General features: G+C 44.3%; 1 protein-coding gene across 3 annotated transcripts in view; it reads right to left on the reverse strand.

Annotated features, from left to right (window-relative positions):
• The window catches only part of atrn (attractin), a 142897-nt gene that overhangs the window by 91871 nt on the left and 37328 nt on the right, over nucleotides 1–13698 (reverse strand). For all 3 annotated transcript variants that reach the window (XM_086183473.1, XM_086183472.1, XM_086183474.1), the window contains exons 11-17: nucleotides 11801–11885; nucleotides 7833–8053; nucleotides 7139–7260; nucleotides 6348–6486; nucleotides 4874–5055; nucleotides 1459–1678; nucleotides 313–498 (exon numbers count right to left, since the gene is read on the reverse strand). In XM_086183473.1, the coding sequence (XP_086039599.1) occupies nucleotides 313–498; nucleotides 1459–1678; nucleotides 4874–5055; nucleotides 6348–6486; nucleotides 7139–7260; nucleotides 7833–8053; nucleotides 11801–11885 (1155 nt within the window). The remainder of the gene's footprint in view (nucleotides 1–312; nucleotides 499–1458; nucleotides 1679–4873; nucleotides 5056–6347; nucleotides 6487–7138; nucleotides 7261–7832; nucleotides 8054–11800; nucleotides 11886–13698) is intronic.

Here is a 13698-nt window from a genome sequence, read left to right on the forward strand (position 1 = left end):
CAGAATTTCAAACTATGGGATCATCTCTTGTGGTGAGATTGAGTCTGGGGGAGGAATTCTAATCGCTGAACCACTGTCTCCTCACTGTCCATAAACTCCTTTTATCATTTATTAGAAACCCCTTACCCCTCTCCTGCTGCCATAAATTGACAATATCCTGCCAATATCAAGTGTCTGGCCACGGAGCTGCCGTGTTCTAATAAATCCAGCAGGTGTTCACTGTCCGAGCGATTCAGAGGATGGCCGTTATCTTTCTACTATATACTGTAGGCAGGAGCGGTGCGTGTGGGGAGGAAGCAGCACGGATCTTACGTGGACAGGTGTTCATGGTGTACCACTCCATGCACTGGCCGAAGGGGAAGGAGGCCACGTAGGCGTTGGAGTCGACACACTGCTTCATGTTGCTGCACCACATACACTCGGAGCTGCTGCTGGTGCATTCGCTGCAGGTGCTCCGCATGGCGCACGGGGTACGGCACTGCTTGGCGCTGTGGTTGGCTGAGGAACATTTTCAAAAAGCTTTGTTGAATCGCTCGGCTGATAACGAACCCATAACACTCACCAGCTCAACTGCCCTGAAACGCAAATACCTCATCAACAACTCAACACATTCAGGACATAGACGAGACAACCTGCTGAGGTTCAAACCAGCATCAGAACGAGGAAGAAAGCAGATTCAAGAGACTTTGAAGGTTGTTGATGCCAGACAAACTGGTTTGATATTTCAGAAGAGTTTACACATTAGTCACAAAGCTCAAATCCTCTCAAACCGGTTGCTTAAACATGAAAATGAGTTCCCCGGAACACTGTTGGGTGGTGGTGGTGGTGGAAGGGGAGGTTGACATCATTGTGGATGCAAGACCGACAAATCTGCGGCAACTGCGTGATGCTGACATGTCAATATGGACGAGAAACCCCTTGTTGAACACGTGACCCAACAGGTACTTGCTAGGCGTGGCTAATAAAGCAGCCAATGAGGATGCACATCCACATGGTAGCTAAAACAAGGAGTTACTACATCCACACAGCATTTGTCTGGACTTCCTGATTTGTGCAACAATACAGAACTAGTTCCTCCTGACGAAAAACTGTATATTTTCAGGTTCCTGACCTCTATGTGTCATTACAACTCACAACACTCATATGTGTGAATACGTCCCTCCAGCAGGAAGTGAGTCACTGGGGGTAGAAAGACGGCCATCGTCTTAAAAGAGGAGTCGAAAAACAGGCAAAGTTACCCGATGACTGAGAGTGATGATGTGACATCATCTTGATTACAGGTTTATGGTTAAATCCCTTTATAAATTATATTTCAACCTCTACCTTCCCTCTAGTTTACGATGTACACACTACACAACACCAGCCGGGACGCAAAAGAGCATCGGGCTGACAGTCCTGCTCAGAGGCATAGTGAAAAGAAGGTTAAAAACAAAGATGGGTGCAGATTTGACAACCCACCAGGCCGTTCGCACAGGCTCCCGTTGACCGGGTTAATGCAGGTTTGGGCTTTCAGTCCACTGGATGCCGGCTCGGCCAGGTAACCACAGAAGCCGGCGTCGCTGGGCTCGCCAGGCAGCCACTGAAGGGTGGTGTTGGTGAAGGGGGACATGTCCTCCCAGCACCAGTAGGACACATTGATCTTCCTGAGCCCCACCCATGGCGTCACGGAGGCCTTGTACTGTGAACACAACGCAGAAAAAAACAAGGACGTGACACATTTAAATCCTCTTTACTGCTTAACAGTGTTATTAACGGTCCAGCAAGCACCGTTGGACAGTGAAATAGTTGAGCTCCGAAGAGACGTTTTGAATTGATTACGAGATCATTTAGGAACAAAAGTACAAAATTTCTCCTCCTAAAAGGAAAATCCACCATTGTGGATGCTGAATGAGCATCCCGTCACTTGAAGATTCAGTCTACGTCCAAAAAAGACTTTCATCACAACTTTGCCCTGTAAACAACAGCAAGAAGCGGCCATCAGAGAAATACTTCATCAGCACTGACATAAACTTCACCGGCCCGGTTGAGTGGCAATAAAAGCAGCTTCACTTCCCTCGACTCGGCTTCCTCTGGTATCTGTCCCAGCTCTAATCAATCGGCATGCTGCTGCAGCGGCAGTAAACAAAGAGCTGCATCCCTCACAGACGGCGCTCGAATTACTGTTACATCAGGATTTAATTGCATTTCTTTGATCCTGTCTGGAAACAGATGAAACTGCTAAATAGTACAAACGCTGTCAATATAACATGAGAGATGAGACTTGGGAAGGAGATGTCAAGAGCGTCCGTGAAGACTTCACCGTTCAACACCAAAGCTTAAAAATGACCTGAGGCCAGTCCTCAACAGTTTTGGACTGATCAGGAAATCTGTTTGAATGAGCGGGGGGGGGGGGGGGGGGGTGTCTGGGACAGCCAGTTAAGTGATTCATCATTTAGTCAATAAATTCACGGACAATGGTTTTAAAAAAAACACCTACTGGAACCATGATAATGTTGAATTTTTCTTGTTTTGTCGAACCAACAGTCTGAATCCCAAATAAATGTAGATTACAGTAACTTAAATTAAGAAAAAATGAAGAAATAAAGCTTGACTGTCACGTTAGACATCAATTTTAAAGGATACCTCTGGTATCTGTTTCCTCATCCTACAGAAGGTCTGCATCAGTAGGAGGGACAACGAGGCTCAGAACCAGTGGAATACTGAGCGGGAACTCCTCCACCGGCCACTGGGAAGCAGCTGTACTGGGGCGTTGGTCCAGGGTGAAATGAAAAGTGCTTGTTTTCACTTATAGAATCAGCTTCTTATTGCAAGCGTCTGACCAAATGTAACCTGATGCCCGATGTGTCTCGTACAGAGGAAGTGTTTACCCACAATACTGGAGGATGGAGGTCATAAGAGTAACTTATTACTGGGGGCTCTCCAAGTTGGAAGTGACGTTGACTTCACAATCAGGAAGACAAAGGGTTAACCAGTTGGCACAGACGCGAACCCCCTCACCTGAAGTATTCATTTGTTCAAATAATACACTTGATATAATAAATACTTCTATCTTTTCATTTACTTTGTATTTTTCATACATTTCATTCATTGTATATTATAATGAGTATGTATTTCTTTTCATTATTTGCTGTCCTTATTTAGATATTTTATTTTTATTCACAATTTCTCATTCCTTGTCCGTCAAACCTGTTATTGTCATCTTTCTATGCCTTCATATTTTGTAAAGGATTATTTCTTTAATTAAATTAAAAAACAAAGGTTAAAAAAAAATAAAATCGATAAATATGGGCACCAATATATCCTGCAACTTCTACTACTACTTTATCATCTTATTACTATGAGCATGATTATCAATAATGATAACAAGAAGAGGAAGGTGGTTACAGGACTTTCTGTTGCTGTGATGCTACTCCATTTCCTGTTTTAACTCCAGAACAGAAAGTTTTTCCATGACAACTTCCACATCTTTTACAGTATCAAAAGTCATATAGATAACTTTTGTTTTCCATAGGTCCTCTGTGCAAACGTTCGTGTTGACGTATCAGCTGGGAGGAGTACGAAAATGTAGATTTTGTGATTCCAAAACAACGCTTAAATGGGCGTGGCCTGTCTCAGGAGTTTCCTCTCACTCCAGCAAATGCGTAGACGTGAGGTTTTACATTTGTGGATTTATGTGGGTGTTGCCAGCCTAAAGCCATTGATCTTGCGGTGGATGTGTGTAATTCTGAGGTGGACAGGTTTGGACTTCCACAGTTTAAGCTGCAGCAGTACTTTAAAAGATGGAGAAATAAAAATAATAAAAATGTAAGCAAATCCAACAGGTTTCTTGTCACTGCTGGCACTGGGAACGCAGTGGCTCACGCTTGCAGTACAGATACGTATGAAGTATCAACTATCAACGGAAGAGAAAGATGGTATAGAGTAAAAACAAACAGCTTTGTCTAGCATGACAACAGCAGCCAAGGGTGCAGTCCAGACATAATACAACAAAAGTTTTTAAAATATAAACCACAGCTCTTTTTTCTTCCGATTCAGAATTTTTGCATCAAAATGACCAACCCCACTGTGCTACCCTCTCACAGACACAACAAGCCGGGACGGCGGCTACATGTTCCTGAACAGAAAGACTGTTCAATCAGCAGGCAGCGTGGAGGTCACCTTATTAGCTGCAGCGATTGTGGTGACCCGTACATTCTCAAGCCTTGCTGGATAACAACAACAACAACAACCCCTCAGTAAGCCACAAGTGGCGGAATCCAATTTGATCCTGTTCCAGGATGTCGTGAGAATGACACTAGTATGGATAAAAAAATGTCCTCTGACACATCGTCCCTCTCCATCCAGTATTCAACTCCAGCCTCCTGACGTAGAGAGAGAGGGGGAAACATTATCATAGAGAAGTATTGTCTCCCTGAGAAATCTTGAGAAGATGATAGCCAACAACTTTCCTTGATAGACTGTATATCTGTCGTCACTTCTGACAACATGACATCAGCTTAAAGTAGTTAGCTGAGTGTTGGGGAGATCCCTTCAGATTTGGGCTGGCGGCGAGCAGCTGTGTGGACTTCAGGAAAGATTCTCTGAGCTGATTTTTTATCAGTCCAGAAATCACACAAAGAATACAATGAGTGCAGCGACAGTTCAGAAGGTCAACGATGCAATAAAGACACGAACATGACATAAAGACCAGCGCAGGCCAATCACAATTATAGTGTTTGAGTATTATCTGTGGTAAAGTGAGGCACAAGCTCCTCAGGTAGATAAAACCTGCAAAAGAACACCTCATTTGTTGCAGGTTTTACAGCCCAATTTCTCCAAAGCCAGTAGTACAGTTTCAATTCAAACCCAAACTTGCTGCTCGTCTCCTCCTTACCACCACACTCATGATCTGCAGCTCCTTCAGGACAAAGTCCACTTTCTTCTGCGTGGTGAGGGAGGCCAGGACGGCGTTGTGGCTCCTGCAGGCCAGCTTGGCGTTGTCATACGAGTCTTTTGCTGTGATAAACTTCAGACAGGAGTTGCCCACCAGATGCCAGCTCTCACCGCACACGTTCTCTGGGGGGAAAAGAACCAATAAGAAGTCGGATTGATAGCAGGCGCTCCGCCGGGAGCAAGCTTGACTCAGGCAGCAGCATTTGTGAAAGACTCTGCCAATATTGACAGCAATATCTTAAATCATAATTTGGCCTCCAGTCAGTTTTGCTAGTGACTTTGCAAATACTTCTGTTGGATTAGGTTGATTTGGTTCACTCTGAATCCCTGCGCCAGGTCACACAAAAAAGACGATTAAAAATCTTAATTTGGAGCGAATATAGACTTTAAAATATTTTCATATTTAATGATCGATCACTGAACAAAATGACATTTGAGGAAGTAAGGCATCACTCAGAGGTTTCTACAATATCTAAAATGTGCCCACTTGTGCTTGCATAATAATAAAAGTAATCGTACTTTTTACTTTTAGACGTAGTTTTAGTAACTAGAATATTTGCTAAGTAACTTGCTGTCAGCGGAATTTAGCCAGTAAGGTTCCCGAGCAGACAGAAGCTCCTTTACTGTGCGTATCTCTGAGGCCAGTGCTCTCTAACTGTGGTGACACACAGGTGAATCCAGGAAATAGGTTTTTTTTTTTTTAAATGAAACAAGTCAAAAACATTTAAAAGACAAAGAATGCTGTCAAAACAGGAAATATTTCAAATAAAAATACATTAACAGAATTAAATTTCCCTTGAAGTTTTGTCTTTCTTGGAATGTTTTTGTCTCAGACATTACATGGTGACGTTTGTTTGTGTGCGAGTGCTCAGGATGCACCTGCTCCTGCTAATGTGCACGAGACGGTAAAGGGATATGGCGAAATACGGAGGCGTGAGGAAGAGCCGTGGCCTCAGCGTGTGGTACGAGGCGATGAAACCAGCGCATCATCAAGCCTCATCATCATGTGACAAACCCACAGAGGGAATGATCCTTATTGTGGCTGTCTGTGCATATTCACACTCATCCAGGAACCTAAAGGAACTGAATCAGGTGAACTGGATGAAGTCACATGTCTGGAAGACGTTTGGCCTCTTATCCAATTTGCTTCATCAGTTCACGCTGTTGCCATAGACGAGCCGCCGATCTACCACGATGAGAGATGTCTGACGCTAGCGATAAGAGGCTACACTACTGTAGTTCCAACTTTGGTCAAAACCTTGAGAACCTTTGATGGAAACTAAATGTTCCAAAGCACAAAACAGACGGCTTGAGCAACAGAAACTGAAGGCAAATGAATGTCCAGGCAAGTGTGAGGGGAACTATGTGCTGCGTTCTTTTACAAAGATTTACTGTGTGAGACACTCCAGCGTTACCTGGCAGTGAGATGCACTCCTGGTTGCGAGGCTCCCACTGACAGTTCTGGTCCACAGCGCAGCTCTTGCAGCTGGTTTTCTTGTTGCACACGTAGGAAGGGTTGTCCTTGGGACAAAGGTCGTACTCCACTGTGGCCCCCTGGGAAGAAAACATCAAGTGTTGACTGTCCAGTCCAAGTAGCGAGTGAACTCATTACAGAACCAAGCATATCAATCATTCTGATATTCCAATTAAAGAATACAAATAAACACGAAGAAGTGATGGAGGGTTCAACTACTGCAGTTGATTCATGACACATCTAAAAAGCAATAAATTAGCAGTTGTAAAACCACAAATTACTAAATAATAGTCCATTTTTTAAAGCATCAACCAGTTTACGGGCAGCATTTGAAGGGAAGAATTAATGAAACAAATCAAATCGCAAAGATCGATCCAAGTTACCGGAGTCGGATTGGAAACGGCTACAAAAGTCTTGATGCTGCCCACATTTTTTCCAATTAATTCTCAAAGTAATAATGCAAAATGAATTCTGTCATGTTACTAGACATAACCTCCAGCAACACATGGGATTCTCCCAGGAAAATTTGCTCACAGACGTGGCAGTTCTGGAGACCTGCAGTATGTTCACGCCTCAGCATTGAAACATGGAGGAAGTTAGATGTGTCATATTTCAAATACGGGAGCACAACAACTTTGCTTCCTGCTGCATGCATGAATGAACCCAGGTGCATGCATGAATGAACCCAGGTACATGCATTCATGCCGGTTCAGGTGGTTCATGTTGCCTTACTGAAGCAGAAGTGCAGTTGCTTCCCAGGGAAACACACTGCAGCGAACACCACTGGCAGGCGTTGGTGTTCGCCGTGCAGCTGTAACAGTCGGTGTACTGGTCACATCTCTCGTTATCAGCGTCTGCCAAGGAGAGAAAAATACTTTAAATACACTTTTAATCGATTAAATGATATAATCCAGGGGTTCTGACTCAGACTCCCGCGGGCTTAACTTGGACCGAATCAGAAGCTCTGACAAAGACAAAGGTTATCTTATTTATTAGACTGGGGATGCTGTGTGTCAGCTGGAGAGATACAGTAGGGGCCACTCCAGGGGCCACGCCGTGACAAGATCACGCCACCGTACAACCGTCACCGTGCCACTGGTCTGTGATACACTCTGTGCCTCCACAAAGTTTTTGCTTTTCAGAATTACCAGTTGATCAACTGATCTAGCGCTAGAAACCAATAATGGCAAACACTGAGGTGACGAGAGCGTCTGGGCAGTTAGAACGGAAATATCAAGGCCACATTTTTCTAACATTTCTCACACCTGCACATCAGTGACACCACTGAAGCACAAGACTGCACGGGCATCATCAGACGTCAGGGCTGTTCCTGCTGATGAGTTCTGCAGATACTGAAGGAAAAACAGCTTTCCGGAGATTCATCATGCAGGAAAGCAGGTTTCTGTGTCACGGTAACGTCACCTACATGATTTTGTGTTACAGGAATCCAGTAGCTGCTGCTCTGCCGCGACAGTGGCGCTCTCCCATGGTAGACAGCTCCCCTGGGAGCTATTCCAGACACAGTGGATCCCCGGCCAGGCTTGGGAGCAGGATGCCGCGCTGGAAAACGCTGAGCAGCTGGGTGAGTTGTACATGAGTACGTCACTGAGCAGCAGGCTGTTGAAGCCGCCGAACACGTACATGACACTGTAAAACAACAGAGGAGAGGAGATGTTTAAGCCAGCTGAGCAGGCAGGAACACGGCCACAGAAGAAAGCTGCAGGGAGAGGGATTCAGGAAGTTCAAGAAGAAGATTTCCACCCTGCAGTCTCTCACAGTCGGGACCCTTCCTGCACAGCGAGAGGCTGAGAAGTTTAATCCAAGTTCTCTTCCTCATCTTGAAGAATCAACCAGTCTCACACGTCTGCTAAATCCTCTACAAGCACTCTCTTCCTGTATAGATGGACCCCACAGCCCCCCCTGCTGTGTCTGTGTGTGTGTGTTTAGATGCCTGGTCGAGACATTTCTGAACATCGATCGCCACCGGCCTCCGTTCAACTGCTGGGATTAGCGCAGGTGTCAACTGGGCAGGATGGGGGGTAAGGGTGGATAATTTGTACAAGCCCGATCAGAAGTCTTCTCGGACCATCGAGGTCACACTTCAAACCATTCATCTCGGACGTCCTGCTGAGTGCACGGATTAGTAGGCAAAAGGGGTGAAGCAGAGAGCAAGTGATTTCTTATTTAAATCAATGTGAAGTCAAGGCAGAGGGACAGTTGGGAACTGTCAGTGAACGTAGCACACAGGATCCATTCAGCCACTCGTCCCTCTAAAAGCCCCGTCTCTGGACGTGTCCCTTCGGTTCCAGCTACAGTTAAAATAGTTCACATTAAACCAAGCGTGAGCTGACTGATAAACAATGTTCTTTTTATCTGCAAGTATTGACTGCATTATGTTCTCTGAAGAAGGTAAATAAATGACATTAATATTCATGGTATTACATATAAAATTCAGATGCTGAATGGAGGTCACAGTGGACGCGAAGCAGAAAGTTTGTTATGTGTCCACGACAGCGAATCCTAGCTTCTTCAGGTCTGAGGAGGGTCCCCCAGTCTAACAGACCAATGCTGGAGACAGTTTGTGGTGTGTTTTTAAATCCAACATCAATTGGAATGGAAGGTTAAGATGCCATCGTGATACTTGAGTCATTACTCTCAATAGCTGACTCATTAAAAAAAGGCGTCAAAAATCAGGAAATGAATCACTTTCTTATTAACTTACAAGCTGAGTCGACCGGGGTTTTTTTTTTCTTTCACTCTCTTACACAAAATAATCCTATGGCTACAACAGCTACTGGTCAAAAGGTACACAAGCATTTACTCCTACTGTACACACACACACACACACACACACACACACACACACACACACACGTCTTCTTTGTATTTCCCAGCAACATCAATGTTGTCTAAATGTTTAAACCCTGAGGTCAAACTAATATTCTCTCCTAAATCTTACCAAATTCCTCACGTCTACATTTATCATGCATTTGTGCACTTTTCCTTTTGCTTTCAAAGCCTTGTGTGAGCTGTTTAAATCAAGCTTAGCATTGATATACTGATGATTTACATTCCGTCTGGACCGGCTGCAGGCCCTGTTGTGCTTGTGTATGTACGGCGCATTCAAGTCGAGATGTCCTGCACCAACATCCCGAGACAGAAACAACAACTGTTGAATGCGGTGATTGAAGTGAATCGGAGTGAATGAATGCATTCATAGCGAGCATCGACTCAGGCTGGGCTTGTGATTCGTGTTAATCTGTGATGCCTGCTCTACAACAGGATGTATAATTTAATATGGATCGCTGTGTCTCGCTCTGCTGGCGGTGCAGATATTACTTACAGATGAGTCATCCCTGCTGGTTCCCCATCCACATCTATTCATTTTACAGATTAATAATGAAATGTCATGTACCGATGCACAAAGGATTCTTTTTTCCAACGTAACAAGGTGTTTTTTTTTCCAGTTAGACTGTCTGTCAGCTGTCCTCTGTTGTTAGGGTTTCCATTTTACCCATGATGACATACAGCTTAGTTTTTTAAAATTCTTGTTATTCTTCTGAGGACTCTGACGAAAACGGGAGTTGACTGTCGAAACATGTCAGGTACGATTGACAAAACACGTGTCTGATAACAGAAGAAACTTGAAACTATCAAGAACATGGACACTATGAACTTTGTTGGATGACATACAGCTTAGGCTGGGCAGACGCACGTTATATCGTCAATTTATGTGGATCTTATTCTGAAAAAATGTTACCCTTCATTCCTATGATGTAGGACTCTTCCAGCAGTGTTTCAGGGCTACAACTCTACATACAGACGGATTAGTTTTCCCCTCCTCTGCAGCCTGTGCGCAGGTTGTCCCCGCAACCATGGTCCCAGTGCAGAGAGACATAATGATGAATAAAATAACCCGCAGAGGAGCCGTGGAAATGCAGCATTAGAAAGGCTGAATATGTAAAACATGCATGAAGAAAAAAAAGTCAAACGCAAGCTCATATGAGCATCAGACGCCCATTTGGTGCATGTTGAGCGAGCGTGTTCCACAGCTGAATGGCTCTAAATACCATAAGTGCATAATTAAATGTGTGTGGGCCCCTGTGGAAGTGGGATGTGTCACCCTGGTTTAAACGCACTTGATGCTTAATGTTTAAAGTGCAAAATGGGGTTAAAACAGGAAGCCACATGCTCAGCAGCAGCCTGGTTCAGGAAAACCTGTATTTATGTAGTGGTAGCAGTAAACAGACATCTACACACACATCTTGTGACAAACAGATTGAAAAATAACCCCAAAAATGTGACAAGGCTTCGATTATGTGAAGTAGTACTTCAACCCTGCATCACTCCTGTCAATTTATAGAGAAATCCAAAACAGAAACCTGGCTGAGTTCATCCAGATTCTTATCCTGATTACAGAAGTCCGTATCACAGAAAACTAGAGGAAATGCATCTTGAGAAGGTGCTCCATAGGGCTGCAATCAACAAGGACTTCCATCATCCATTCATCTACGAAATGTCAAGACAATTTCAGAGAAGTTCATCACCTGTCCCCACAGCTCAAAGGTCCCTGTGGAAATCACTCCAAAGATCCACAGCCTGATATCTAAGAGTTTAGAACCGGGAAAGGTTTGACGTTCCTGCTTGGATACAGACTTAAGCTACTCGTCGGTTATCCAGCAATTAAGTTTCTTTTGATCTAGAGGTTTTCAAAATCTGGGACTGTGAGCCTGCTCTCCGACAAAGTCTGGAAGAGGATGAGGGTTTCATCTTCCTTCCTGGATGCTTGTGGGATGGTGACGATGTCATTTCATCCCACAGACATTCAATAACTGAGCTAAGCTCCCCAACGACTGCTGTTTTAACTTAATCTTACATTGCATTCATTGGTAAAACATATTCTTCAAAATTTCTCTGTTCATGATTGGAAAAAAACCCGAATAGAATTAAAACTTCTGATCCGAGCCAAATCACACATTTAGGCTGCACGACGCGATCAATTTTGGTAACTTCTTTAACCTCCATTCGCTGAGCCCCCCTGTGGAGGCCCGCCTCACGCTTTGAGAACTTCAATTTGTTGCAGCTCTAATGTTCTACCATTTGAAAATTGAAACCTGTTTAAGTTTTCAATTTACAGCAAAATTACAAAACCAGACCACAGCATGTTTTTATGATCTGATTTCATGTGCTGATTACGTATCTTTCACGTTTTTATCTGAGGAGACAGCCTCATCTATGCTTGGTTATGCAGGTTTTATCTAGTTTTGCTTTCTTTCAGTTTTCATTTTACCTGCTTTTACCTTTTTATATTTCATGTTTTTGTCTTCTTAAAGCTGTTGAATGCAGCACTTCAGTAACACTGATCTTCCCGTTAAGCAATGAATGAACATTTACCCGTCGCTGAAGACTGCAGAGTGGCCAAAGCGGTTGACATCATGGAAGAGGTCCGGCCGCGGCAGCACCGTCCACTCGTCACACGCTGGAACGGAAAAAGAGACAGAGAGGTCAAACTGCTACTGACCTCCTCTCACATATTAAATCATACATGTCTCAAGCGGCGGCAAAGTCAGCTGACATGCCACGGGTGGTTAGCGAGACCTTTAACGGCTCGTATCCGGGTGTCAATCAATGTGCCGGGCGGCAAGGTGTCCTTGACCGAGACACTGAGGACCTGACTGATAATCATGAAAGCCTGCGTGCGCGCGCTTGTGTGTGTGTGTGTGTGTGTGTGTGTGTGTGTCTAATCTGAAAAGCAAATCCATCAAAAATGGTAACATTAATCAGAGAGAATAATGGTTTGATTTGTGGCTTGGGTTCAAAACAGGAAATATACACTGCCTGGCTAAACAACCATCAGCACCTGTATCTAACGAGGCAAGCAGGTGAGAGCCTTCCATTGATAATGACTGCAGTGAAATTAAACCATAAATCATCAATAGTAGAACTCGCAGATAACGTTCAATAATGAACACTGGAGGAGTCATCTGGCTCAGGCTGTGACAGAGTGGTTCAGGGAGCCTGAATCATCATTTTCACACAAGGATTAGCAACCTCAGAGTCCAGGCCTCAACCCCACTGACACTCGCTGGGCTGTCCTGGAGGAGACTACGATCCGACTCCCCCATCATCAGAACAAGATCTCGGCAAAACAGGTGAAACTCTGGGCGGTAATAAATGTTGTGGCCTTGCATGAGCTTATCGAAACGATGCCACGGAGGATAAGTGAGGCTAAAGGAGGTCCAATGAAATGTTGCGGTACAGTTACATACTTTATTTAGCAGCAGCTGTCAAACAATTTACATACTTCCAACAGTTACAGTGTGCAACCGGCTGAAGATGTTCTCATTCAAGCACCTTGTAAGCATTTTCAAGGTACATTTTCAAGCTTTCCAGCACCGTACAGCTGACGTCCCTGAGATCTTGGTGTCTTCATGCGGCATTTTGGAAGGAACCTTCACCGTTTCTTCATCAACTCTCAACTCCAGAGGTCGAAAATGGGTTACATTTCACACCCAAACTACGCAATAAATTGTGTCCACCCAAAAACTGCTGCAGCAAATTATGACATATAACTGTGCATGAGCATGGTCATCTAATGCTCCCATCATAGTGGGCTGAGCATTTATACACTGTAAACTTGGAAAATGAAAAAGACCCCTGGCCAAACATAATATCTGTTCCAGAATTTATGGCTCCAGACACGCAGTGCTGAGCGTCTCTGATCAATCTTCAGGTTCAATCCCAGATCTCAGATGATGTCTGCCACCTGCCATCTCCTCCCCAAGTATCGCTTGTCCCCTATTAAGATAAAAATTCAATTCAAAAATTGGTCTCTGGTGAGTCTCCAAGGGTTAGAAACAAACCGCAACAACCCAACCTGGAGAGTCACTATGAAAGTAAAGTAATTGCAATCTCAAATGTCACTCAATGTCACCGAGTATCTTCTCCAACCTTGAAAATCCCACTTTTTCGAGGGAATCCAGCACGTGTGAACTCTGATTTACGCCCACTCTTAGGAACCCGATATCTTGACCCCTGTATCTTCAATCCAACCTCACTGGATAAACAAAGGGATGGATATGGTAATGTTCTGGTTGTTTTTAGGCTCAATAATCCTGAATCCCTAAAACCCCAAGAAAACAACAAGCAAACAGACTGTGTAGGCTGTCAGCCAAAGCTGCAGGAGGAGAGGACACTGACTGCTGCAGTGCATCACCCTCAGTCGGTGTGATGCAATGCAAGTCTTCATGGTCTCCCTGAGGAGGGAGTGACGTCTGCCACAGCCCCATATC

This window comes from Aulostomus chinensis, chromosome 17 (assembly GCF_037954235.1).
Source record: "Aulostomus chinensis isolate RoL2024-O1b breed Wild chromosome 17, RoL_Achi_v1.0, whole genome shotgun sequence".
Classification (NCBI taxonomy): domain Eukaryota; kingdom Metazoa; phylum Chordata; class Actinopteri; order Syngnathiformes; family Aulostomidae; genus Aulostomus; species Aulostomus chinensis.